Raw genomic sequence first — 27,921 nt, 5'->3', positions numbered from 1 at the left:
TGCCTGGTTATAGGAATATTTGTTTATTATTATTCTCTGGCTTATTTGGTTATTCGCACTTACAATTTTATTTTCCTTTTTCTTTTGTGATACGTCCGACCATCCACCGTCTCCATCGCCTTGTCTGCTAGTTGAAACTCCTCCCTTCTGTTCGTTGGTTGAAAAGCCAGTATGATATTTTTTGTTCGCTTCCCTATATTTTCGCTGCTGTTCTCGTCGTCTAATTTTTCGCTCTTCTATGTCCATCACATTGGTTGGTCGTCCTCTTGATTTATTTTCCAAATCAATAATTACAATCGATTCTTCTAATTCTTCGACACCCTTCGTTGAATTATTTTTACTACCGCTCTGCCGGTGAAACTCCTCCTTTCTCCATTGTCATCGTAAATCCTGGCTGACCTTTTGACCAGAATTGGGCAGCAGAAATTACTTTCGTCATTTCATTACCCGTAAATTACAATTACTGTGAATAACTGTAATATTTAGTAACTAATTACAATTGCGGGAAATAATTATAAATTTTGATTTACCAATTACAGTTAGTATAAACAATTGTAATTTTATGATTATCAACTACAATTACTCGAAATAATTGTAATTTTTTTGTTGTCAATTAAAATTACTTGAAAAAATTGTAATTTTTTTGCTACTAATTACAATTACTTAGAACAATTGTAATTTTTCTGTTATCCATTACAATTAATGGAAATGATTATGTTTTTTTTCAAATTTCAATTGTTTTTCATAATTTATTTAAACAAATTACTTTTGGAAACGTAATGTCGAATTCTCAACATAATTTCAAATACCGAAAACATCGGGAACTTCATGGAGCTTACATATTCACATTGACTGGTCAAGCAAATTATTTAAACAAATTAATTTTTCAAAGTAATGTGAAATCCTTGATCAGCTACCCAAAAAACTTTGGTAACCATAGCCCATTCACATATTGACTGTAAAAGACTCGTTTCGATCACATCATTTGAATACTCCAAAAACGGAGTAGATTTATTTGTCTATTTGTTATTATTTCACAGGAATAACGTTAGAGAAAAAAATTCAATTGGACCACATCGTGTGGTTTACAATTACTCAAAAGAATTTTAATAATGTCTGATTTAATTACAATCACTGAGGATAATTGAAATGATTTCTGATTAAATTCCAATCACTGAAAGTAATTTTGATAAACTTTGATTAAATTCAAATTACTCAATGTAATTTTAATGAAATCCAATTCAATTACAATTACTGGAAATAATTTCGATGGACTCTGAGTCAAATACAATTATCAAAAGTAATTTCACTGAACTCCGATTCAATTATTATTACTGAAAATAATTTTAATGAAATTCAATGTCATTAAAAATTATCCTTAGTGATTTGTAATTGTTAATTTTTTATTACAATTTTGCCCAACACTGCTTTTGACTGTTTGGTGATATATTTAGATTTACTATTATTTGACTGTTACTTTTCATACTTATTACTCACTATCTGAATTTTATTTTGGTTCTGCAAGACATCAAAGTGTCCACTGTCTCCGTCGCCGGTGAAGAGTAGCGAGAATTGTGTTTCATTTTGTGATCCGATCCGGTGTGGATGAATTTGTTCTTCGCGATACACGATTAAACATATCTTAAAAATGTCCGCAGCTGCAGCTAATTCTGCTTCTCCTCCGTATATTCCATTTTTATTCATATGTGATTTGTAATCACCAGGTGACCTAATCACAGCACCGTTTGACTCATTACCTGTAATAAAACCCGCAAATGTAGACCAATTATCCACTATATTTGAAACGATACTCAGTCTTACCTCTGCGTGTCGGTCTTGAGTACCGTATACACAATAAGCCAACGCGCGAAAAAGACAATTCCCGTCGGGAATCATCTTGATAATTTTTGTTTGCGTGTTCATTTTTTGCGCGTCAGAAACAGATACCTATAAAGATATTTGTCATAAACAGCCGATGACAGCTGTCAAAGGATTTGCTAGATGCTTTTTGTTTTGTTTTCGGGATCTCACCCCACCGCCAACTTCATGCGTACACTATTGTTATTATAATCTTTTTTATACTATTGTTATTATAGTATTTTTTTTACTATTGTTATTATAATCTCTTTCTACCTGTTCACTTGTTTGAAACTTTTTTATTAGATAGAGAGATAACAATATGATGCCATTCAAATAAAACGCCAAGCACGGAATTTCTTCAGGATTAATTTACTAGTCTTGATTCTAAGAGATTTTATCAACTATTCTGATTGAAGGTTTACGAAGAAGTGTACTCGTTGAAAAACGATTTAGTCAAACTGCCTCGATTAGAGGGTTGTGAAAAACAGCTTTATTGAATGAATTTGGTCGAACTGCTCTATTGAAAGAACTGAATTGAACTACTCTGTTAAAAGAACTTGATTGATCTGCTCTGTTGAAAGAACTTGATTGAACTGCTCTGATTCTGCATGCTGCAAATCTCTTATTCTTTAGCGTGTGATTTTCTAACGTGCTTCCTAATTGGTTCCTTCCATTCTTATGAGAAGAGAACCAATACGGGCGATTTACGTAAGTTGAGATGATATTTTGGGCCTTCTTATTGGCCCCAAACTACCCCTGCCCTCTGGGTCCAGTGTAGTGGGTTAATTCCACCCACTCCGGCCTTTCCCGCAGGTGCGGGTCAGAATTTCCGTAATTGCATCATATATACAAAGATAAGCTATTCTGGCCTTCGGTCGTCATTTCCCAAACAGACTTGAAAAAGTTTTTATTACGCTGCACGTGCTCAACAGTTTCTGCACGTCCGAAAATATCGTAAAGATGATTTTCGGGCATCTGGTTTGTCCTAAAGAACTTTTGTTTGACGCTACACAGTTTTTGCTCAAGTCTTGATGAGATGAATAGTCAAAGCCATAAAAAGCACTGTAAAAGAGAAAATGGTTTGACCGTTGGCTTGTGATAGTTAAAGGATACCACTCGTTCTCTGGTGTCGTTTTGGTACGCACGTGCACGTAGTCTGTTTGGATTCGGACTGCCTTTAGTAGTATTGGACTATAAGGTTAACGCAAACAAAAATAACTGTTTCTAGAAACGGTTTTCAGAAGATAAAAGAAACCGTATGCATGCAATGCATACGGAAATTTAAAGTAACATATAAGAATGACTTAACACGAAATTATACAAAGGTTATAAGTTGTCACAGTGCGCTTATATCGCATGTTATCAGGGGCAGGTTATGAGGGGCTCATCAAGTGCCGAGTTTTACTGCCTCGCAATCTTTATCACCCTGTTTTGCCGGTGCGCATGCATGACAAACTCATGTTTGCCTTGTGCCACTCATGTTGTCAGAGTTTGAACCAGGACGAGTGGAGACATGATGACGAGGCTACGCGAGAATTCAAGGGCCCGTCGGTGTCGATCGAATTAAAAAAAGCCGTGGAAATGGGATACAAGATCAGGAGCATACGCGAGATCTGGTCGTACACGGTGATATCGTTTGACCCGACTACTCGTCAAGGTGGGCATTTCGCCGGCTATATCGACACCTTCCTCAAGATTAAGCAAGAGGCAAGCGGCTGGCCTGCTGAATGCGGGGACGAGCCGGCTCGAATGCGCTATCTTGATGAATACGAGCGGGTCGAGGGTATACGGTTAGATCGCGACCGTATTGCTAAGAATCCCTGCATGCAATCAGTTTCCAAATTATGCTTAAATTTGTTTTGGGGCAAGTTCAGGCAACGCGAGAATCTGGTAAAAACAGAGGTTATAAAGACGCGTCAGCAGCTGCTCGAGCTTTTGACCAACCCTGAAGTCGAGGTGTCTGATTTGCTGCCCGTGAACGACGAAGTGTTGTACGTGCGTTGGTTACACGCGCAACACAGCGTTGAACCGTCAGCACTAGCAAACGTCGTGATTGCCTCGTACACCACTGCCCAGGCTCGGCTGAAGCTCTTCTCGTTCGTTGAGAAGCTCGATCGGCGCGTGCTCTATTACGACACCGATTCAGTAATTTATACCCGAAACCTCCGAAGGCCAAACGAGGATGAACCTCCCACGGGCAACTTTCTTGGCGACCTGACGGACGAGTTGGCGTCTTACGGCCGTCGGAGTTTTATACGTGTTTTCGTCTCGGGAGGGCCAAAATTCTATGTTTTCATAATTAAACGTCCGAATGGTGAAGAGGTGAAAATTTGTAAGGTGAAAGGCATATCACTGAATCACACAACGAGCTCGAAAATCAACTTCGAGGCCATCAAGCGGATGGTGGTAGAAGCCGCTGCACCTATTCCCTCGGAGTATCGCGCCATTCGTCGAACGGAACTGCACGCAGTCGTGACGCGCTCCGAGCACAAAACGTGTAAGCCGGTGTACGTGAAAAGGCGTTGCTGCGTCATGAGTTTTGATACGCTTCCCTACGGTTATCGCACTGGATGATGACAAAGAACCCGGACTCCGAGCAGTTGCACACCACAGCCTCCGTCTTTTCACTCTGCGGTAGTACAGATACCCGGACGGCAAGCCACGCGCGCGTTTGAGCGACAGATAGATAGACAGACAAACAAACAGACGGACAGACAGAGGACACCCAAGGGATTCTTACCCCAACTGTCTGTTATTCCAACCGGCGCGACGCCAGGCCAACCCATCAGATACTCTCTTGTATGTGCCCCACCAAACTGTATAAAGGTTAGTACCACGCCTAAACCCTACACATGAAAAATTGTGAAAAAATCTCGCATTGCTCGTAAAAATTCATCTCGTGAACCGCGGCGGGGCGCGCAGTTTTCAAGCTGATATCACTCCGCGCACGCGTACGAATAAGCTCATGGCGTAAGCGCCTCACGCACAATCAGCTCGACCGCGACCGCGCCGATGAGCTCGTACCTGCGCGATTACGCTTCCGCGTGCACTTGAATAAGCTCATAGTCAGCGCACGAAGGGAGTGCCGCCGCCGCCGCCGCCGCCGCCGCCGCCACCGCCGCGGCCGCGAGCAAGCTAGCGTAGTAAAAGAACGTGTTTTCAATTGTTTCAATTATTTATAGATCCCGCATCATCCCTGGATTCTTCCTCTTCCTCCCCCTCCTCCTCCTCCTCCTCCTCCTCCCCCTCCCCCCTCCCCCTCCCCATCCTCCTCCTTCTCCTCCCCCTCCCCCTCCCCCTCCCTCTCCCCCTCCCCCCTCCCCATCCTCCTCCTCCTTCTCCTCCTTCTCCCCCTCCTCCTCCCCCTCCTCCTCCTCCTCCTCCTCCTCCTCCTCCTCCTCCTCCTCCTCCTCCTTCTCCTCCTCCTCCTCTTCTTCTTCTTCTTTTTCTTGTTCGATGACGGACACACGTTGGAAACATCCGTTTTCGGCCATTGTAGCCGGGCCATCAGGACGCGGTAAATGAAATTTCGTCAAGAATTTTCTGCGTCATGAAACGTCAATGTGCGACACAAGATTTAGTCGTGTGATATGGTACTTTGACGAATGGCAGCCGTTGTACGACAGAGACAAGAGTATAGAGTACCCCGAGGGGTTACCGCAACACGCCGATTACGAGGGTGACAAAAAACCGAAACGTTTGGTAATCAACGATCTGATGCGAGAGGCTTCAAACAATGTCGTCGTTGATCTTTTTACCAAGGTCTGTCATCATAAGAACCTCAGCGTTTTCTATATAACACAAAATCTCTTTCACAAGGGCAACGGTCAACGAGATATTTCCCTCAACTCAAACTACATAGTCTTCTTCAAAAATCCACGGGATCGTGCTCAAATTCAACATCTTGCCAGACAGGTATATCCCGAAGATCCGAGGTTTCTTCAAGAGGCCTATCACGGCGCTACCGCAGCGCCACACGGATATCTGCTTTTCGACCCGAAGCAGTCCACTCCGGCGAATTACCGTTTCCGATCAAACATCTTCCCTTCGGACGATAATTACTATGTCCACGGCGGATTAGAGCGTCAGTCAAGCATTGCCCGCGTCAACAGACTGGTCGGCGCGCACCGAGCAGCTGGTACTACGAGTAAAAATAAAATTAGACGAAGATCGAAAAAGAAAACATCGGCCAAGATACCCAAGCGTGCCGAAACCGCCAAGAAAACTAAGCGGAAAAAGTGTTTGAAAAAACGGGACCTTACAGACATATTCGGACCCCGGTAAGCCCACGCGCCGCTCGTCTTCAACCTAAACATCAACAATGGCCTTCCTGCACGCGCACTCGGGTAAGCTGCGTCGATGTCTTGACTGACCATATATGCCGCGTTGTTGATGGGAGCATCGGATACACGTACGTTTCCCAAGAACGAAAACTCATGGATATGGCCGGATCCTTGGCGATGTAGCTGAGTAGCTGGATTTTCGGTTTATCTGCCAGTTTGATGTAGGGCAAAAACCACTCGATTTTATTCAGGGTAATTTTAAAGTTTTCCGTCGCCGAGGTCTGAATCACGGCATTCAAATCAGTGTTGGAACGTGTGAGAATTAACTCATGTTTAGCGTTGACGATGATTCGACGATAATCTTCGGCGAAGCCTAGCACATAATTTAACGGTAAAACAACATCGAAATTTCCGGCGGCATCGGTTAGTTCCTTATCTCCACTCAACCACCCGGTATTCTCCAGACTATATTGCTGGCCTGGAGTCAAGGATACGTAACCCTTCATAGTGCTGGTGATGCCGACATTTTTATTCCGATCAATCTCTAGACCGTTCAACTCGTAGCGAACTTCCTCAAACAAATGACAAACAGCCATATTGATCAATTTCGTAACCGTCACCGCAGCCACACCATCATCCTTTGTGATTTTTCCATGAATGTGTAGAGAGCTTTTACTGGGCAGTAGACACAAGTCTTGATGTTGAACAACAATATGGATTTCATCGTTGTTCTGGAAGGTGTATGATGCAAACGGCTGATGAGCATGAATCTCAGAGTGCGCGATCGATTCGTCGAATACAACAGGTTTCTGTATTCTTATTATTTCTTCCATGGTAACACACACAGGATGCAGAGAACACGAATTCTTATTTTCTAAAATTTCCACGTAATCGAAGACCCAGGCTCTGGAGAAACCGAACGTTCAGAGGTGTCAGTCTCGTAGACGGTGTAAACGTTGTCAGAGGTGTCGGGCGACTGATGATTTTTGGCTATGACGTTTGAGTTTTATAACTTTTGCCTAACTTTCTCGTCTCAAACACGATTCCCATTATTTGAGTGATTTCACGTGTAAACGTACAGTAATCGTTTCGTCGCGAAAATTAATCAGCTCGTCGTCTTGATCGACTATTCTCAGCTGTAAATGATGTATCGATTGTACGGCGATTAGCAGGTAAATGACGTTGGTAGGCACTTCGACAATCTTACATCCCGATGGAACGGTTGGGAAAAATTCGTGATTCGTGTGAGCTCGATGCCCGTTTATGTACGCCCCTGTGGTTATGCTACACTCAACGCGTAAAGTATTAACCTTCAGTATGGCTACGGGTAATTCAGATTTATGAGTAACGTTTCGTGATAGCTCAACCTCCTTAAATCCCAATAATCGGCCGATGGAATCTTTGGGCTTAAAATCTATCACATGATTGCATGTGACTTCACTGTTCAGCTCGTTGTTGTTATCTGGCAGACTAAGGGTGATGTCGGAGGGTAGCTCCTTATGCAGAAAATTTTCAATATCCTCAATTTCATAGCTTCCCGTGGGTATCGCGATGCTCTCTCTGCTGTTGTCCGCTCGTTTCAGGTAAAATTCATTACACCTCTCGTGAATATTGGGTATTGAATTGAATGCCAGGAACTCGACGAGTCCGAGAACATAGTTCTTTTCTGGTTATAACTCGATTGGAGGGAAATATTGAGCCTCCAGCACGGAGGATGTGCCTGACAGTGTTAACGTCAACGATTCCGACATGACTAATGCTTGCTCATGTAACACCTGTCTTTTTATAGTTGTTCGCTGAGAAATTTGAGACACAAGTGGCCGCAAATCACAGTATCATATTCTTGATACCTCTTACGATTTAATTCAACGCTACCAACGCCGAGATACCTCATCAAGTCCTTAGGCGGTTTCAAATCACCGAAACTATCGAAATACACAACATGGTCACTATTTTTCTTGTACGCAACCCAATGTGTCCCCGGACCGTTTTTATCATCAAGATTAATAATTGCGGATTCTCGCATTTTTGGTCCTGATTTCGGCAGATCATTCCGCATGAAAACACCACGAAAATGCGAAATTTTCATATTTTCAGCATAGTTGCGTAAATCAATGTTGGTGAGAGCTCGGTGTGGTAGATTTACTAGTTTTTTGCCGGACGTAAGTACAGGCCCATTCCGCTGCGGTAGGGTCGCAGGTATAATCCCTTGCCCAAAGCAATCGCCTCCATTGTTGCATTGTGCCGTTTGGCCTCGTTCAACTGATGTTTGTTGACACTAGCTTCGTTGACAGCTTTAGCTATACCCGCAGCACCACCCGCAAGAGCCCCAGTAGCGCTTAGACCGGCCAAAATTGAAATGAGAAAAGGCAGAATGCCGCCTTTTTTTACGTGTTAATCAAATGGGAAAAAAGTTTTCGGAAAATGAAAATTCGTCGTCGTCGTCGTCGTCGTTGTCGTCGTCGTCGTCGTTGTTGTTGTTGTTGTTGTTGTTGTTGTTATCATTATTATTATTATTTTCGTAGTACAGAGTATGGCACATGTGCGTACAAAGGAGATAAAATGTGGAAATATTTGTATATTCAAAATCTTTTATTGTAATTCGGAAAATACATACAAATTATGTTACATGTCTGTTTTATTTATCCAACTTATGTGCGAACTATCAAAACCCAACCACTTCACATAGATCAGATTCCCCCGTTTGCGTAATACTTTCTCGACAAGGTAGCCGTCGGGATATTTCACTTTGGCGAGCTCTTCCTCGTAGAAGCCCCCCTCGATGGGATGATCTTGATAATCGGTAAGTTTATAGGTGGGTGGATTGGTATAATAACTAAAGAAATAGATAAAAAAAAGTTCAACTTGCCCAACGATATTTTTTGGTTTTTTTTTTCAAATCTAATAGGTTGCGTAATGGCGAAATAACCGCAAGACCTCTACCAGACTCACCATTCGAGATGCACCCATAGTAATAGTGTTGTTTTTTTATTATTTCAATGTGGGCAAAACACCTTCTCTAAATTTGTCATCAGCTCTTGGACTATCTGTACCGTAACCCACTACTGATCTCTACATTACACTGGATGGCGCATGCTGTGGAAAAAGTGTGTTACGGTGTGAAGGCCGGGCAGCCATATTTGATGTAGTAAAATATGAACGTTTTAGCGGTACATTTAAATAGCGGTAATATCATGAGTTCTGATTTAGCCGATTTTTATCGTGAAAATATAGAAATGACAATTACTATATTTTTCTTTTAATACTATCATCATTACTAAGAGTAATTTTTACAGTGCGTACAATATTTATATTTGCTTTAAGTTAACAAAATCATTTTTTAATCAAGAAATATAATAACATGTAAAAAATATACACAAAATATAAAAGTATGTCAAGAATATGAAAAAAATTCTTATATGCATAACACATACTTTTCAAAGGCCAAAATGATGATTTATTCCAAATTTATTTCATTTTCAAAGTCTTTATAATAAATGGTGTTGCTAAATATAATTCATTTATTATTTCATATTTATTTTTCAAATTTTCCTATGAATGAATATTTTAGTATAGAATCAATCATGTCGCTGGGCAAAACCGAAGGGGTGTATGGAATATGTATGAGCATAGTCTGTTCACCTTTATGGCCTGAGGCCATTGGTGTTTATCTAAAAATAGCGAGCAATTCGGGATACATACTTCTGAACCTCATATTCTACTTTTATAATTTATTTCAGAAGGTTGTAATTTGAAAACGATTCATTCCTCTCTGAATACTCAATACTAAACTATACATATAGTAACACATCTTCGCAAATATGAGAAACTGTTCAGAAGATTCTGCTATGTATAAGTCTAACAATATCTTCTATAAGATAAATCGGTGTAAAAAAATTCAAATAATTTCAGATTTTTCCCATTAACCGTTGAATTATACTCAGCTTCTTGCACATAAATACGAGTCAAAAACGGTATTTTTGGAATTTTTTCTTGAGATCCTCCGAAAAATATTGAAGCAAAGGATATTCCAAGTAATAGTAAATATAAGTATTCCTATATAATTATGGATCGAAGGTAAGTGTACACAATTATTAATTAAATAAATGGATTGAAGATAATTATATACACAATTGATTAAACAAATTGATTGAAGATAATTATATCAAATTATTGATTGAATAATTGATTGAAGATAATCATACACAATGATTGATTTGAATAATAAATTGAATACAATTATATACAATGATTGATTGAATATAAAGGATATAAAAATCGGATCAGCCGTAATGATGGTTATTTTGCTCGTGCTGTGATTGACTGCAAAAATTTGAATGAAACAAGTTGTATTAACTTCTAGTGTAGTCCATACACTGAAATTCATTGTGATTAAACAATGTTTTAAATATAAAATTTCTATACGTATCAAATTCAACCAGCTTACTGTATAAAAGACTGTAGCGCATACTTCAAAAAATTTTGTGCATTACGATGCTGCTAGGTCTCTTGATGTATCAATAGATCCTTGTTCTCCGACAATGCTTGTGTATAAATGTTATTTTATAGTATCTGCAAAAAGTAGATGAATATATCAAGAATTATTGTAATGTTGGGTAGATGGGTGGTTTCAACAACAGCATGTTTTAAAAATGATATATATTGCATTTATTTCATGCAAGCGATGAACCGTGCATATGATTATGTGAACTTAATTCTATCATTAATAAAATAATACTCTAAATAACATTTCATAAAGGAATTTATAAAGACTAGCATAATATTCACAGACAATAGACTTTGACTAGACAATTTTCACATAAAAAACAAAGATTAAGCCTCAGCTAATACTACTAACTAAGTAGATATTACTGACGTTCCCAGATAATTTATCGATTGAGGTGATGACGAATTTTTATCCCAACAACTTTTTCAGATGTTATATTTGTTGCAGCATATAGTCTTAAATCTAAGTATGCTTTGCACACTTGCTTTGAAAGTAAATAAATGTGATTTAATTCATTAGCTGCATCGTCAAACCGGTGTTCGTTTAACTGGGGAAACAATGTACAAGGCGATTGTACAAAATCACGCAGGATCTTTGAGTAAAGAAGAGCTAGAAAATTGTTTTCAACAGGAACCAAACCATTAAGTTTATCAATGGAATGCCTCAATGATATTTCCGTTTTTTCACAAATACGAACCACAGATTCACTAGAAAAAAGTAATCCTCCTCTCGTTTTAGCCTCTATAAGAAAGTTCTGTTGCAGCTGGGCCACATTTTGAAAATCCTGTAGTAAAGCATTTTTGCATGTTTCACATCGTACAAGAGGCTTATCTTTATTTATTAATTTCTTGACAACCCAACCGGCAATGTAACCTACACATTCTCTGGTGAAAGTAGAGAGACGAGGAATAGCGCTCACGAAGTCATTAGATTCTTTACAAAAATTTTCGTCTCTTTGATTTTCTTTGTGATCATCTTCTATATCATATTTTTTTATTACTCTGATATTAGCCATTTTCTCGTAAACAGTTGTGTCAAAACGGTAAATTTTTTTTTGGATTAGAAGCCACCGTTAGAATGCTTGTGGAATCCATTGCTTGTACATTTCCATTGATGGCCTTAATCTGATGGTGAACTAAAAGACTTTTATAAGTTGACATAAATTGTGTAGCAGTTGGATTTGGGCACCAACCACCACAACTTCTGATGGCACAAAAAAATAATTCCAAATGGTCTCGACTGAATTTATAAATCAATAGATATTCAAGCTGGGAAGTTTCAGAATTGACGTAAGTATCAAACATATGTATCATGGACGTTACGGCTATAATGGACCCTGTGAAAGCAACGTACATTCTCGTGTGAATGATTGGAGTACCAGAAATATCTTTGATGCATTCCATGTATTGATTATGTGATAAAATGGGTGCTCGCCAAAATTCCTCGTTGGATTTTCTCAAAGGAGCTTTAAATCCATTAGCTAAAGGATTACGAGAATTTAAAAAGTCAAACATTCTATTGACAAACCTAATGAATCTGACAGTTGGCTGAGAACCTTTAAATTCATGTAAATTGAGATATTTATCACAAAATTTTATTGACTCTGCAACGCTGTCACTTAAAGTTTGAGTGGTCAAAGCCACTTTCATTTTCATCTTCCAATAATGAACGTGTGCCATTTTCAATTTGTTCCCAGCTCTTAAACCTTCAGTTTCTTGCAACTTAGCTAGCGCCTCAGTGAATCTCCATTCAATGGAATTTCCGTCAGCATCTTTCAGAATTTTTGAATTTCCTAATGTATTTCTTACTAGTTTCAGCATATGACACGCGTCAAAAATAATATAAATTTTTTACTGTGAGGACGGATGTGAGAAATAAGGTTTGATATTTGACAAATCGAAAGACACATTAAGAGCGCGCATTATTACGAAGTACTTCGCTGCATCATCTAATGTTACGGAAAGAACTTCGACCTCCATTTCATGAAGGCGAATGAAAGCTTCTCTGATAAGTCCGGAATTTGTAGCGGAATCAATTCCATTAATTAAAAAGTATCCTATGGGAATTTTCCACGACTTATCTACACTTACAACCATCATAACCAACGCATCTTTTTCTAATGGAATAGTATCACTCGATTCCATTTCAGCACCAAAATCCACTTGTCCACAAATTTTCCCATCGGGAAGACGCAGCAACGATTTTTTAATCGATATTTCATCCAACTGAAAGCTCACAAGAACTTTTTTGTGACACTACTTTGATGCTTAAACTTTGTGCTTTAAAGCTTCAAAACTTTCGGAAGTGAAACCAGGCGTACCATCGATTGCCGAGTACCATGAACGAAGTGTACTGTAGTCTGGCAAAGCATTGCAAAATTTTCGCCCAACGAACCCGTATGCTTTGGGCGAATAAAAATGGAGAGTCATCGCAAACGATCTGAGAGCTGCTGGATATTTTTCTTTCGAAATGGCTTGTTTCTTATTTCTATGCTGAGACTTCGATTTCTTTTTCTTAAGGTTCGTATTTTCATCGTAATTTTGTTTGCTTGATTTATTATGATTATTAATGAACCTCTCAAGAAACTGGGAAACGTTATTATTAGCAATAGAATCTAAACACTCTAAACTTGAATTCGGAATAGCACGAGTTTTTCGTTATTCACTCACAATTTTCTTCAAGGAGGTGACTTTCTTCTTCAAACGTGAAATATGCTGTTTCTGTACGTGAGACTGTTTCATTAAAATTCGCATTCTCTGCTATTGTTGGATAAATCTTTTTCTCATCATCTTTGGAGTTACTTCATACTGGTGATCGTGCTCCGTTTGAAAAATTCTTTTCGGAATACTTCTTGGTGTTTCGGGCATCTTTCTACAAATTGAACCATTTAATTTTTCTGCAATTGATGAAATAGATGGTGGTACATTTTCTTCACAGTGCTCAACTGTTGACATCATAATTCAGTGTTATTACAGTTTGACGTAAACATTACATTTTCTAAATTTTTTTTTGTTCTCACGTAATTCCATCACAGCTTCGTTCCTCGAATGAATTGATGGGCTAGTACGAGGACTGCTAGTTCTTCGAATCTTAGAAGGAGGAGCAGAAGACTCTGTTGAAATATGCTTTACACCGTGTTGCCGAGTTGATTGATTACTATTAGTATTATCTACTTCGTCAGTTGTATTGCTTGTGTTCTCTTGCTGTACTACAGAAGTGCCTGAAAATAAATATATTTTCTTATATAGATGAATAGTTCTTTAATCATTTAACTCAAGTTATTTAATTACAAGAATATCAATCAATTCAAATAATTATAATTGAAACAATTTATACATATAATATGTCATCATACCTCCACTGTCTTCAGATGAAAACAAAGTTGGCACCGCATTTAAGTACTAAACCTCGCCCTGACGATCGGAAACATTTTTCATCGAAATGATCACCACACAACCAACTCTTCCCAGTTGGAAGAAAATCTGTCAACTTCATTGCAGCTACCCATTTCTTCAGCAATTTTCGATTGTCCAAGGGAAATCTGTTATAGAATGATTGACAGGTTGGAATACAAATTTTACAAGATGAATATTAAACTTATACATTTTTATCATGTATTTGCACAATTCCTCACTTGCGGAATGATCGTTTTTCATCATGTCCTTCCACTGCGTGACAGTAAACACAAACCGATTTGTATTCTCCAAATAATGTCGGAATACTTCCGATGCGAAGACATCTATTATTTGTACCTTATTGAAAGCATTTTCCTTCGAAATGATCTGAACATAATAAGGAATGATTTTTTGGTACAAACTTTGACCCTAGTCCCATGTTCTGCAGTCAAGATTGCAACATATCTTTATCTTTCAAGAGAAACCTTTATAAGAAATACATATGATATTGATTTATAGAAATAAATAATAAACGAAATACAAGAAAGGAATTATATAACCCATGAGACATGAACATAAGTATATATATGGCTTGTATACTTACTTATGATATGTTCTAGAGTCATTCCCTTTTTTGGAACCACAAAACGCACACGCTGATACCATTTTTGGTTTTAGGATAAATTCTGATTATTTAAACAATAAAATGATCCTCAGCACAAGCCATAACAACAACATTAGACGCCAACAGTAGATGACGCCATATTAGCATATTTTACTGTATCAAAGATGGCGGTTTGGTTTTCAAATCGTCACAAGTCGTCCTATTTAATGCACTATCCAGTGTAATATAGAGATCAGTGTAACCCACCGACGCCGCGACGTGCAATTACCATAAGAAAGCACACATGCTCATATCATAGCCTCTAAGATTCATATCGATTTAGATTTAGTTACTATTTTGGTGTGTAATGGTCTCGCACCGACAATCGTTCATGTATCATTTTCATTTCTTTACTTTATATCTTCAATTTCAACTCACACATAGACCATATGGGTCTACAATCGAAATTCACGGAGCTCAGGCTCACGAACTCTCACTGACCAAACGTAAAGAACGTAAGAAAAGACAAGACGAGCAGTTCACAACGTATCATTCTTAGAATTCAAATATGCATTCTTACTACTAATTATCTTGTCAACATTGCACCAATTGGCCTCTTCAAGACCAATATCTTCCAGATCTCCCACTATTGAAGATCGTTTTCGAACCAGACAGTTCTGGTTTGCAACCGAAATCACTTCAGCCATCGAAAGAAACAGAACCAATTTAGACTTCAGACCATTGCACACCTCGGAATCAAAAACGTCATAGATCATTCTGTCATAGAGCACTCATATTCAGAAGCTTCGAACTTTAGTACAACTAACCAAGTGAATAACACTAAAATCCTATATCTCGAAAATCAGTCAACGAATATATTACTGTTAATAAATGTGTATTTTAAATTAAAGTGTATGTAGAGCAAATTATTTCAATCACGCATAGTGACAGCTGGCACGAGCCACAACAAAATTCGAAACCAAGACAGGCTGCACGAGAAACTGTATCAAAATCTAAATACCACGAGGTTTGTAAATCAACTTAAGGCTGAAAATCACGCAGTGAAGAAAGGATTTCTTGCGATCTTCTTACCAGAACGTAACAGATCTAATAACGAGAAAAAAAATCAAAAATAGTAATCATCGAGAAATTTTCGATTTTGTCCAAAAATCTAAAAAAAAAAAAACACTATAAAAATAGGTTTGAATAATTTTTTTGTATTTTTTTTTCGATAAGTATATTTAAAAACGAAAATTTCGAAACAAAAACGTTTCAATAAGTTAAATTTTGAAAAAGTTATAGCTACTTAAAAAAAGCCATATTTTTCAAAAATTCATAACTTTTTAGGTTTGGTAAAAGAATTTGAAAAAATTTTGAGAAACGTTCTTCATAAGGTAGAAAAGGATAAAAAAGTTTCAGCCAAATCGAAAGGAGCCGGGTTCAAAAGTGATCGATTTGGTGTGGAATGCCCCAGATGTAAAAATAAATTTTCTAACCCATGAAGCATGGGCATGATTGCCAAACCTTTGTAAAGTTTATTAATTCTTGTTTATTCTTAAAACTTGACAAAACAAACCACTTGCTTTCTTGCTAACTAATAAATTAATCAAAACTGAAATCTTGGCTTAGGGAACAGAACCAGCTTCATTACTTGACTCTAAACAAAGCAGCATCGGATAGTGTACAGTGTCTGCGAGAACTAGCATTTCTTCAGGACGCGACGAGGTGATAGGCAGTCCGGCCGGTAACCAGCTTATCAATTCCCGAAAACCGACCCGCTGCCGCCACCTCGCCGAAAGCTGCGAGCGGCCGTAGTGCTCTAAACGGCCGCCTGGCACACTCAACGCGCTCGCTGCCCGAGCTACCGATACGCTCGGCCACGCTCGGCCAGCCCATATAAGCCCCGGACCGACCACCCAGCTATCAGTCTCTCTCCTACTTCTGCTCGAGCTTAAAACTACTCGATCACGGTGTCGCCATTATCTCGTAGCTTTTAACTGCGTGTTGATGATACTAGCAATATACAGAGTATCCCAGCTCCAAGTGACCAAGCTGGTAGTGGTTATACAAGAGGTCAAGCCGACAAGGAAACAGCCTAAGGTGTTCCCGCCCGATTTCGTCCATTTGAGGATATGTTATTCTTCATTGAAATCAAAGCGACACATGTTTTTTTTATCGGCGGATAAACGTCTGGAAGGGGTAAGATCAACCCGCAAAATTGGGCATCCTTAGTGGCTGTTTCACAGTTAAGCGTACTTTCCAGTTGAGATATTTGAATGAAACGAATTGGAGAATTATTCCTATGACAAATAATGTTCAATGTTTCCGGATAAACCAAAGTTTTCTACGAAAGCTTATCCTCTCTGCTCGCGAATGTGCTGTGAATAATTTTTCTACGTCAAGTAGAACTGGAGATGAGATATTGATTCTTCAAGTTTGCTGCGCGCTCATTTTGCAACAAAATTGAATGACTCGGCGCTTCCGGAAAAAAAAATCGTAGAAATAGGTTTTGACTTTTTATGCTCACATATCACTTCGAAAAAGCTTTCATTGTTTTGGAAAATACGCGGTCACATTTTGTCAGAATGATATTTCTGACTCAAGAACCTAAATTTCGTCCCAACTAACTTTTTATGGTTTACATGATGAAATAATAACAGTCGTAATATTTATTTTCCTTAAGATTTGAAATTTCTCGCATATTTGCATCGTACTTAGGGTATATGTCAACAAGTGTAAATTTCTCCAATTATCGGAAAAGAAAATTACCGTACGATTACAATAATTGAACTCTCCGAGCATTCGAATCTAGGCTCCGATAAAATTGTGGTATTCGCAACGAAGCATTCAGCAATTCTTATGTTCTGCACACTCCTAACGAAAAATCAAAATGATTATACATGAAGAGAACAGAGAAAAGAAAATTTGAAACACGTCTACAATTTGGTCACTCAATATTTTGAAAAATGTATAACAGAACGACGATCGAAACAAATGTCAACAAAACGACGATCTTTCGAACGCCACTCTTTCGAAGCAAACGTAAACAAGACGATTTGTTTCCTACATTTTTTTTCTATACTATGAAAATGCTGGAAGTCCCTCACCACTCCTCAACGGTATACATTTTCGTAGAAATACAATGAGCATCATGGGTACAGTGAGAACACTCTGGGGCGAGTTTTTCCATACTTATGAACGGTAGTGTATATTCATTTGAAGAAAAAAACGGCAATTTCTCAAATTATGAATTGAAAAATCTGAAAAAATTCACGCAGAGCACCTTCTAGTAGTACTTTGATTTAACCAATTATGGGTCGAAAAAAAAGCGGCCGAGTTGACAGAGAATCCTTCCTTTTCGGGTTAAATTCCGAAAATATCGATTTTTGGAAAAAAAGGTAGCAACCGAAGTTGTTCAGAATTTGATTATCAACAAGTTTGTTGCTATTCATTAATGCCATTAAGTTGAAAATAAACGAGATAATGGAAATATTTCGAATTTGTCGCTTTTTTCAGGTTTAATTCCAAAAATCTTGATCCTGGAAGAAAAACTGTAAAAATTAAACTTGTAGAGAATCAAAATTGATACAACTTTTGTTCCGACGGTTTTTCTGTAAAATCGATACCGGCCGAGTAATTCAAGAAAAACCATTTTAATCTAAAAAAACCATTTTTCGAATATACGCATAAGCATGATTTGGTCGCCATTTTGAATTGACACTCCCAGTGACCCCCCCGAGACAGCTGTGAAAAAAAAATTTTCGTACAAATTATTTACAAATTAACCGGGGAATTTCGATATCAATTCTGACGATGACCCAAGAAATTAAAAGGTTGATCTAAACAGAAATCCGAAAAAATTAAATTTCCATTTCTTTGAATGAAAAAAGGCGTTTTCCCGAAAAATTTCTTAGGAACTTTCGACTCCAATTTTGACAAGGATTCGCCCTGTCAAGTATTTGCTGTGAATTACGAATCACCCTGCATAGCAAGTGCAGATTTGGCAGGATTCTTGTAAATGATATGTATAATTGCATAACAGAAATTTGCAGTATAAAACACTTACCATCGCAACGAACGATTCGTTCGTCGGCGCGTCAAATTTAACCTTTTTTCGGTTCAGCCGTGCGACGTAACTCATCCATTGTTGCACTCACAAGATTATTGTTGTTTGTAACAAATATATGTATACACACTGGCCGCGTGAAAATTTGCACGTGATTAGAACTTGTGACACGGCAAATTACCAAAACACTCGCGTTTGCTTCGTTCGCCGCGAGAAGTGAATGTGGACGGTACGCGAGGAAACGCAGAAGTGACGGCCGCGCGGATAGTGGGGACAGTGGGGTGTGAGGGATAGTACTCGGAATCCGAAGAAGTTGATTCCTTCGAGAGTTCCAAATTTCTGTGAAATCTTATAGGATTGTGCCGGATTTGATGTACAACAGTAACACATACCCTGACTTTTCGTAGGTTGTATACGATGCAGAAACCAACCCAAAACTCTCTAGCGTATCCGTAGCGTATACCATCTACGAGAAGTCACGGTATGTAGTTTTATAACGATTTCCACCGAATGAGTAACTTTCAGGTAGTTCGTCTAATGTAAAAAAAAATTTTGGTAGCATCATTCAGAACTAGGCGTAATTGACAAATGAAACGAAGCAAATAAAGTATGAAATCCTTATTTGTTGAGAATTAAAAACAGAAAAAATTGGCAAGCAAATTCTTCATCAGAATTTTAACAAGGATCGGCCCTGTAAAATATTTGCCACGAATCTTGAACCTTTGTATGCAGTAATTGTATGTATGTACAATGACATAGATTTTTTGCGGGATGTATTTCTAGTATTGTTAAACACATCCGGTTCAGAAACAATGTCGCGTATGTATTAGGGTAATCTTTAAAACAGGCTCGGACGATTATCAACCGACCCCCCCCCCCAAATTTGCTATCAATCAATAAATAATGGTGTGTTCAAGAGCATAATTTTTTATCTCAACCCTAAACCCTCACGCCTATACTTGCGTGTTTCCTGCAATTTCGGTATTTATTTTACTGCCGCATCTAATCTTTCGGTCAATAATCTGTAAGTATGACAATTTTGCGGACATCGATGCTACTATTAGATGAGGATATCCGGAGCGTATATGGGGCATTCTATGTCAATTATTCTCCATTTATATCTGCCTTTTCGACGAACAGGAATTAAGGGATAGGTATTTTCGTTTTTGTTAATGATTTTCTATCAAATCGATGAAAAAAGGCGAATTTAAGTGGTGCGTACTCGATGTAGAATGCCCCAAAACCCTTCAATAAAATGAAAAAGAATAATTTTTTTTTGCGAAACTACGACTCAAAACGAGAAAAGAAACAGTATGTTATTTTAATATCGTGTTTTGGAAAAGCCATGAGCATTTAAAAAAAAAATTGTGCGAAATTTTGATAAATTTAAGGTGTTTGGATGGTTTGAGACAAACATCTAAAATATTTCAGAAAGACTGCTTTTGGCAGGTACAAGAAAGTGTAAAATTTTCGATAGAATCGAAATTGGTCGGGGTCACGGGTTGGTCGGTTTCGCATGGAATGCCTCGTTCACATACAGTCGGGCTACGTGCGATTACGAATAGTTACCGCGATTGTGAACTGATGTTACAATTTCCAAACGATGCCTTATGATATGCACGAGTTTCAAAATCTAGCGGTTATTCTGAGTGAGTTGTACATTTTTTCGTATCCACCTAAAAGCCTATGCTCTCGTCGGCACTGCAGATTGTTGCTTTAGCAGAAACATAGGGCGTGTGCGTATTACCATGTCGTTTTACCATCTGGTACCGCTTCGATCGACTACAGCGCTTCTGGAGGTTCAACGTTGAACTAAATTACAGACTTCTCGTGCATCAGAACGGGCTCCTGTCACCTGAAAATCGCCCGCACAAATCGTGACATATTTACAGAAAACTGACTGGTGCTATAGGTTTGCCCGGATTACGTGTGTGTTTTTGTACGTCGGTATCTCCCTGGCAAAAGTGAAAGAAATTCTGATATCGTACAAACGGTGCATATTCAACAAGTCGCTAGCCCGATCGGCCATGTTTGACGCGACGTGATTTTATTGAGTTCATCATTATTTTTATTAGACGTTATCAATGATCTGCGATAGTAGTGACTGAGTTTATTCAAGCTATCTTTTAAAAATTTTCCCAGTCAGATTCATACCCCCGTTTTATCAGGATTTGTGCGGGCGTTTCCCCGCTTCTGACGTCACGAAATATATATAGGACATGCCAGGTCAGCGGCACCTTAAGCCATCTGGGCTGCAACCAAGTCCTGGGAACCGATTATTAACAATCAATCCTGGTTTTTTAATCTGAGTCCTATTAATAGACGTAAGGTAATCTTGGATTTCAGTTGATTCATTTTCTCGACCGTAAGCAATCGCAGGCAAGTGACTAATATCTTTTGTTTCTTGCCATAACTTTGTATTTATTAAATTTGTTAAATCTTTGCTTGTATAAAATGACTTACAATCTGATGCAGTAATTCGGTATCTTCGTGCATTGAGCCATGCCGGACTATTTTGTTCTACCTGAAGCTCAAATGGACCAAGCGTTGATGAGCTTAAATTAGTTTGAAACCCTGCAATTTTTAATTTTAATATTAACTTTGGATCACAGTCCAAATCATAATCATCATACTGTATTTGCAGTAAGTCGATCTACATTGATTTTTCATTTTTGTGTTGTAAGCGTTGAATAAAATCAGTTGTCATTATATCAGCACTCACAGAACTGCTTAGGTTCGACTGCACACTAAAATCAATTACTTTTTTTCTATTAGCTTCATTACAATTTTTTTTTTTTACACTCTTCACTTGAATTTTTCGTTGATTCAACTTTTTTACACTCAGCAGTGATGATACTTGATGGATTATTTCCTGTTTTGCGACCTTGATTCCATTCTTTTATTTTAGAAGTCCAAGTTAGCGGTTCAAAACCATGTTGAAGCGTATATTCTTCTAGTTTAAAAAGTAATGCTACAATATGTGAGCAATTTAAAGATTCAGACGCTGGACATTGACATGCAGCATTTATTACGTTTCCATCGTCATCAAGACCTATTACCACATCGTAAATCGTAGTTTTAAAGGATTATTGGATTTTTGCCCTTAGATAATAAATATTGTTACAACTATTATCTTGTAAATCTTTTATACAATCACTAATACAGTACAATCTACCTCTTTGAATGGTTTTAGAGTTACCAGAGACAGGCATTAAATCGTCGTCCATTTCTTGATCATCGTCATCGCTTTCCTGTGAATTTTTACCTTCTGTAATGTACTCATGTATAATACCGTAACAAAATGAACGAGGAACCTGTTTAGATGGAAATGTTTGCCAATTATCATTAGGATAGAAAGTAGTATGGATGGGTAATGTTGTAGAAGAATCTGATGTCACTGTTGATCCAGATGTAGATGCCAATGAGACTGTTAAAGATGCTTGCAAGCATTGTTTCTTCTTCACTAACCATATTCCTTTGTCGACACCTTCAAAAATAACTCCTTCTCTTCCGTTATTTATACAATCGTTGACCCTAATGCGTACTAATAAAAGATTATTAAATTATTAAATTCTAACTAACTGATAAACTCATCACTGAGAGTCATCATTTATATATGTTTTCAAAATTATTAAAAAAAAAAATTAAATGAATAGTTAATTTATTCACTATTAATTACCATTGACTAGAATGACATATAACCTCTATCTGTTACTAAATCATATTCATTTATTTAATTTTTTTTCATTACCATCTATATTTGATTCATATTTCACTCTGAAATAAATCTGAAATTTATTATTATTTTCAATTTCTCTTATTACAGTTTGAATCTCCCGCTATTTTTTCACTCGTTTTTTTTCCGGTAACTTTTAAATTACGGCACGCAAGCCAACGTTTTAGTGTTACTACATTGTTGTCTTTTACGGTTGCAAATTTTAGTTTTGCTCCAGGAACGTCGTCTTCTGTTAAAAACATTTTTTTTTAGTGCACTTTACTGTGTGTTTATATGGGGGTTAGACAGTGTTTGTCCCTACCGAACTACTAGCGCTGCTAGTGAGTAATTCTTCGTACTTCAGGAAAAAAGCTCATTGACGATGATTCTCCGAGTTCCAGCCGAAAAAAATTTTAACATAAGATTTCAAAAAATTCTGAAACAATTGTAGTTAAGATTTTAAGATTGAAAACGTAAACAAATTTTCTTTCTTGGTATATTATCCTAGACCTCATAATTCCCAAATGGAGCCCCTCCACTCTTCAGTCCCGACAGAAAATTGTAAAAAAATGAAAATAAAACAAAAAATCTGAAAAATTCTAACTACTCTGGTCTGAACTTACGCAACTTTTTACTCTCTTGACATTTCCTGTGAAACTCCATAGTTATTGTATTACGCTTTTTTTGTCTAAAACATGCATTTTTTAACTGAAAATGCAATACGGGAGCGAAAAAATCGTACGAAACTTTCTAAAAAACGAAAATGTAGGTTTTGATATCCTTTTCAATTTTAGTGTAGCTAGAACCGAGGAAAAAGTTTCCCTTAGCTGTAGGTGTCATTTTCGGCAGCTGAAAAATGGCCATTTTCAAAAATATGTACTGAGATAAAAAATAATTGGAGAATTTTATAAAAAAAAAGAAAAATGAAAGTTAATTTCTCCTCTTTAAAACGCCGCTTGGAAAATTCGATTATCTTCATTTTTGAGTCCTCTATCTAATTTTTCAGTGCGACAAGAAATTTCAACTGGTGTACCCAAAATTTTGGCTGGCAGTGTAAATCTCCCATCATATTTCTGATAAGAAAATAAACGTACTGTGTATTCGGTAACAAGTCGCCCACAAACTTCATTAGGTCATAATGTCGGAATGACGGTTTTTTTAATGTGCCAGCTGCAGACCCGCTAGGTGTGTATGTCTGCTGCTTCGTTTTTTCCTTCATTTAACAATCTCGTAAGTATTGCCATCTTTTTTTCGCATCATTTGTAGTGATGCCTGTAACATTTGATAGAATATGGACTTATTGACTACTTGAAGATAGCCAACTAGCTAGCCTAACCTAACTAGCTTTGATCGTCAGAACATTACTATTCGCACCAACCTCCCAAGGTGTTGCTGATTTGAAAAGACTCTTTTGGAAACAGCTTCAATGAGAAGCTCGTCGCACAGTACATTCTCATCGTCGACCTCTTCGGTACTTGGAGATTCCGTAACGCCTGGTCTTGGTACTACAAAAATTGCGTGATGTGATTAGAAGAATAAAATAGTATGAAATCTTTCTTGCTCAGGCATATTTTCCCTGTATCAATGAGATACATAAGTACTTGGTTCGATAAAGAATAAAATGAACCATATGTTTAAAAAAACTACTGGTCGCACGTGGCCATGTACAGTTTTTGTATTATGGGCCCCTTACCTAGCTTTTCACAATTCTATAGGTTTCATGAAAACGCTTAACCAAATCTTAGCCAAACTCTCACCCTTAGTCTATAGCTTTAAAGGTTCAGTTAAATCAATAATTCATTGTGACTCAATTGAAAAAAAAAAGTGATTCGTTGGCGGAGAAGACTTAGAGCTAAACTTACCCAAAGTAACAATATTTTCATCAACTTTCAGGCACTCTACGTGCTCGTCATAATGCTCCAAGCATTTGTGTTGTAGGATATTTGGACAACCTTGTATTAGCCAGCTACAGTATCCACATTTCACAGGCTGCAAATAAGAGGTTATGATATGAATATTCTCGAATTATAGGTTAGAAATTGGGTGATATTAGGTCAAACGTGACGAAAGGTTTAATTATTTCCACTTCAACAACAACCAGAACGAACAATTAAATAAATGAATTTTGTATTCTGAAGAATTTTATACTTACAGGACCTGACGAATGTCTTTTGTTACGCACCCACACACATGCAGATAAAGAGATTAGTTTGACAGTTCGCATATACTGGTAGTGCATGTGACGTCGGAACGGTACCTGGTGGAAATTTCCAGATGCTAGACACCGGAAACATTCACACGCAGCTACAGCTAGACTCACATCAGTAGTTTGGGTCACCAATTACCGATTAAGTATTGAAATACACCGGACAACGGGCATTCAGTCGCTCTAATCGAACGAACCGAAGAGGGAGTAATTGTTGGATAAAAGATTTAATTTGGCTTACCTTTTTGAGAATATTCTGGGTGTGATGACTTGCAGCGTAGATTGGTGAGAGGCTTTAGTGGAATAACTGACTCTAATATTTGGATATTTTGACTGACTTGGTTTATTTTATAAGTTCGATATTTAAAAGTCACAAAAACGGAGTTACACAGTGTGAGATCTTAAACTTAGTATGACACAATGGAGCTGAAGCTCGCTGGACTTTTGGGCAGAGTAACGTTGTATGAAAAGTTTAAATGCAAAAGGCAAAAGGATTTTACCGCGAGACTGTACCGGAACAAGATGACGAATCTGGAGGTAGAAACCAAGAGGACGATCGGGTGATCGGTCGCCGTTTTTATAGGGGTCGATCGTTGCGCAGAACGATCCCCCTCTTTAGATTTTTTGTCACCTTTGCGCACCTCCCCCTTTTTCTAGGAATTCTAATTAGGACACGACATCTTCGCCGCATGCACGCCTGTGATCTTAGTTCATTAGCTATTACTATATTGTAAGTTTTTGCATATGGTATAACGCTGCACTGGTGCGGTGGTGTAGGTGCGGGGACTTTGTTCTGTAATTTTCCATTCTGCGTGAGCTTCTTTGTTGGGGCGCAAGCCCCCCTTGGCCCCTCGGCTACTGAGCTTCTTCCTGTTTACTTCTTAATATTTTTACTATCTTGCTCGTTACAAAGTCCATATGTCATATGTGTATCTATATAAAATTACATATGTATTATACTCGATTACTGTCGTTATTCACCTGGAGTACAATAGCGATTGTTTATGAAACATAGTTGCTATTTGCTTAACATTATTAGAATCACGCTGCTGCGAATATTCTTAGGTGTTTGTGTTATAACTATCTTAACAGATTTAGGGTACTTGACAATTTGATAATTCATAGCTTTAGAGCAGGTTTACATGTGTGCTTTTTGTATATAATTCTCTACTGTAATTATTAATTCTTATATTGATATAAATCGGCTTGGAAGCTTCTAGAACGTTTTATTTATACTTGTTGGTTGCCTGTCATTGGGCGTTGCCACGTATGCATCTATGAGTTTATTGCGAGTTGATTTACCTTCAATCGTTTCGTCGGTAAGTTTCCTAATGTGTTCTCTAGATGAAGCTCTGTATGGCTCTACATTGGAGATCTGCATTGCCTTCAAAACGTTGCGCGTGTTGCCTACAATACGGCGTTACGGAGGAAGGTATAGCTCATGCTGGATAATTAGTATTCACGGTTTTGAAGGTTTTGCAGTCTCTGGTTTTATGGGTTATTGCAGCAGTGCTATCTTTACATTCTATTGGTTATACATTTATCTATGGTTTTACAGTCTTCTATACTCCAGGCTATATGGTAAAGCGTAAGTTGCTTATAGTATAGCTCTCAGCTCCGAATGCACAAATGGCATTGTCGAGTGCTATATGATAATTGGATATAATCGTGTTAGTTAATTATGGTGTTAATATAATAGTGATATATAATAACGTATAATAATATTATTGCTCTTTGTAGTGCGAAGATCTCGTAACATGGTTTTTAAGCTTTGTTTAGTGAATGTCATAGTTATTTCCATCTAGGGATATTCCAAATAGTTAGACAGTTGTTTTAATTCCTTATGGTTACAAGATTCTCGTACTTCGAGTTTGGTTAGTTGATAAAAGAAACATGCAGTAATAATAGTCGATAAAACATACGGACGTTCCGGTCGGATGTTACAGCCTAATCCTCAAGACGTAGATCATGAACTTTATGCCGGTGGCAGAGAGAAACCTGAGAGGGTCCACGGAGCGAAAAGCCTGGGACAGACTGGCGGAGCTCGGTTCCGTCGGATCTGTGTGTCCGTTCCGTGAACTAAATTCTCGGCGGGTAAGCGATGGACACAGATAACGAAGCATGCTCTGTATTATCTGCTCCACCGCTGAGCTCTCTGTTTTGCTGATCCATACATGTAAGCTCACACGCACGCGTATTACAGGGTGAAACCGCGGTATCCCTCGGCCACTCTGCCGCTTTTTTCAAAGATTCAGTTGCTTAATATTACAGAAATGCAATTTCGGATCTTGCTTCGTAAACGGATGCAATACTCTACATGTGATACTTATTCAATTAATTATTATAGTACTACAAACAAATCCAGTATTATAAAAATAAATAAATATTGGTATTATAAATAAATAATAAACGAATCATAAATTACTCTCTTTCTCCCCCCTCCCTTCCCCTTACAAAAGAAACAAAAATTTCCTCATTTATATTTTTATAGAAAAAATAATTTAGCGACAAGGTAAACAATTATGTACTATCAAACATATTGAGCGTGGCAAACGTGTCAAACGTGTCAAACCGAATTTAAAGAATTTTTTTTTCTTATCACTCACGATAATCTTATCTCTTGACCACCTGCTTTGATACAATTATAAATTACGCGTATGCACAAATTTAATTATTGCTGGAATATATGTAGTTATAATTAAAAGTTGGCCAATTCATTCCTCCATTCGTTGAAATTGTGTGTGTGGAAATCTGTTTAATGTATTCAACTTTTTTTCAATTATTTTTCAAGCAATACATTATTTGTTAACCATACAGTTAAAGAACGCATTTATGTGGCTATTATTCGCGCTCGACCTTTGGAGTTTTTTCACAAATTCTTGACAACAGACAGACGATGCTGTTTCACTCGCTCTCGTTCATTATCACACCCGCTTTTTCGTCTCTACACGCCCTCCCACTGTTTTATTTGGCATATGCATCTTATTTTCATCTATCATTGAATCACCATTTTTTTCTCTGCACCTCTATATTCTAGGTATCATGGTATTTAACATAATCCATGGCAACTCACCATCATATTTGAAAGAGTTATCTTCTCTCCAAAATCAAACGAACCATACTTCCCGACAGCAGAAAACTCATTATTTCCACTTACCTCTACCCCGCACGTCTACCTATCGCGATTCATTTTATCTTTCTGCCACGCATTTTTGGCACTCTCTCCCTGCTGAAGTAGCAACTTCTCCCTCACTTCCAATTCTAAAGGTTCGACTGCACAACCAC

General features: G+C 37.9%; 2 protein-coding genes and 1 long non-coding RNA gene across 9 annotated transcripts; 1 reads left to right on the top strand and 2 right to left on the bottom strand.

Moving 5' to 3' along the window:
* The first annotated feature begins 3,303 nt into the window (after positions 1-3,303).
* LOC124295569 lies at positions 3,304-4,434 on the top strand. The gene has a single exon (XM_046745995.1). The coding sequence runs from the start codon at positions 3,304-3,306 to the stop codon at positions 4,432-4,434; it is 1,131 nt and encodes a 376-aa protein (XP_046601951.1).
* Positions 4,435-10,576: 6,142 nt separating this feature from the next.
* Positions 10,577-14,524, bottom strand: LOC124295311. Its single transcript, XR_006905211.1, has 5 exons — positions 14,285-14,524; positions 14,006-14,191; positions 13,670-13,870; positions 13,320-13,521; positions 10,577-10,715 (listed from the first exon to the last, which is right to left on the bottom strand). It is a non-coding gene; the product is annotated as an uncharacterized LOC124295311 (long non-coding RNA).
* Positions 14,525-21,027: 6,503 nt separating this feature from the next.
* LOC107218306 lies at positions 21,028-25,310 on the bottom strand. 7 transcript variants are annotated; one of them, XR_006905308.1, is made up of 6 exons: positions 24,878-25,201; positions 24,583-24,707; positions 24,293-24,419; positions 23,809-23,935; positions 23,525-23,702; positions 21,028-21,289 (listed from the first exon to the last, which is right to left on the bottom strand). XR_006905308.1 is itself a non-coding variant. In XM_046745224.1 (5 exons), the coding sequence occupies exons 2-5, from the start codon at positions 24,667-24,669 to the stop codon at positions 23,687-23,689; spliced, it is 357 nt and encodes a 118-aa protein (XP_046601180.1). In that variant the 5' UTR covers positions 24,670-24,707; positions 24,878-25,201; the 3' UTR covers positions 22,423-23,686. The 7 variants fall into 7 exon arrangements, 2 of the variants coding, with proteins under 2 accessions (XP_046601180.1, XP_046601181.1); XR_006905307.1 differs by lacking the exon at positions 21,028-21,289 and adding an exon at positions 22,423-22,680 and having other exon boundaries at positions 22,753-23,702; XR_006905305.1 differs by lacking the exon at positions 21,028-21,289 and adding an exon at positions 22,423-23,279.
* Between the last annotated feature and the right edge of the window lie 2,611 nt (positions 25,311-27,921).

The sequence above is a fragment of the Neodiprion lecontei genome, chromosome 7, assembly GCF_021901455.1.
Source record: "Neodiprion lecontei isolate iyNeoLeco1 chromosome 7, iyNeoLeco1.1, whole genome shotgun sequence".
Lineage (NCBI taxonomy): Eukaryota > Metazoa > Arthropoda > Insecta > Hymenoptera > Diprionidae > Neodiprion > Neodiprion lecontei.
Note: the sequence above shows the minus strand (reverse complement) of the source record. Positions and strands in the feature narration are given on the sequence as shown.